The sequence below is a fragment of the Pterocles gutturalis genome, unplaced genomic scaffold, assembly GCF_000699245.1.
Source record: "Pterocles gutturalis isolate BGI_N339 unplaced genomic scaffold, ASM69924v1 scaffold8450, whole genome shotgun sequence".
Taxonomy (NCBI): domain Eukaryota; kingdom Metazoa; phylum Chordata; class Aves; order Pterocliformes; family Pteroclidae; genus Pterocles; species Pterocles gutturalis.
In genome coordinates this window covers 10191-11183 of record NW_010145824.1, presented here as the reverse complement: position 1 = coordinate 11183, position 993 = coordinate 10191, and the positions used below count along the sequence as shown (strand labels likewise).

Genomic DNA, 993 nt, shown 5'->3' with positions numbered 1-993 from the left:
TCACCTCCCAGACGAGCCAGCGTGAGGGGCTGCTCTACCACCATGCCACCCAGGTGGGCATCTGCGGTCCCCCCAGTATCTTGTCAGTAGGGCAGAAGCTCCTGCTCTGGGGGTGGTGCTGCTCCCCCTCGGACAGGGAGGGATTTTGTTGGGGCCAAGGGGTGAACCTGCAGTGAGATCTGCACCCTGAGCTCCTGGAGGGCGGTGGGGAAATGGGCCCCTTGGGGTTCAGCTGCTGAGCAGCGATGGGGTGATGCTTTCTGCAGGAGGGGACGTGCCAGGTGTCCCTCCAGAAGGGCCAGCTGGCCTTGAACCTGCTGGAAACCAAAGTCACCACTGAAAATGCCTTTGCGGATGGTAGGACCCACTACGGGGCCTTCTACAGCGACGCCCGCGGGTACGTGTGGGGGATGGCATGGCCGTGGCCATGGGAACCCACTCAGCCCACGCTGCTCTTCGCCGCAGGGTCCGGCTGTACGTGGACGATGAGCTGCAGGACACCACAGCGGGAGCCAGATCCAGCCGGCAGCAGCAACGGCAGGACGGGCGGCCACTCTTCCACCTTGGGGGGTCACCAGAGCTGAGTGCCCTCAGCAACCTCACCGGCTGCATTGGGAACGTCTTCGTCAAGCGGTGAGCATGGCTGCGCCCCTTCCCAGAGAGCAGGGCTCAGCTCCTCTTGCCTCCCGGCTGGCCTGGTCACAGAGACCCCTTCTGTGTGTAGGAGATCAGAGCCACAGATGGTGGTGGACCTGCAGCAGAATGTGGAGAGCGTCAACGTCACCATGAGCTGTCCTTGGGGCGAGCAGCCACAGCAGCTCCGAGTCACTCCGAGGAAGGACAGACGGAAACTCAAGGTACCAGTTGCTCCCAAAAGTCACCCACATCCTCCTCCCCATCCTCCTCGGATGCCACCGTTGCCCCTCACTGAGCACCTCTGCCCCAGGACACCTCCAGGGATGCTCCCCTCACTCTGTTCCTTGGTGCATCTTG

At 62.9% G+C, this 993-nt stretch overlaps 1 protein-coding gene across 1 annotated transcript in view; it reads left to right on the top strand.

The window, feature by feature from the left end:
- Positions 1-993, top strand: part of LAMA5 (laminin, alpha 5) — a 47382-nt gene that overhangs the window by 44004 nt on the left and 2385 nt on the right. The window contains 4 exon segments of the mRNA XM_010085512.1: positions 1-53; positions 267-397; positions 466-633; positions 725-878. The exon segment at positions 1-53 is cut by the window's left edge and continues 100 nt beyond it. Of these exon segments, the coding sequence (XP_010083814.1) occupies positions 1-53; positions 267-397; positions 466-633; positions 725-878 (506 nt within the window).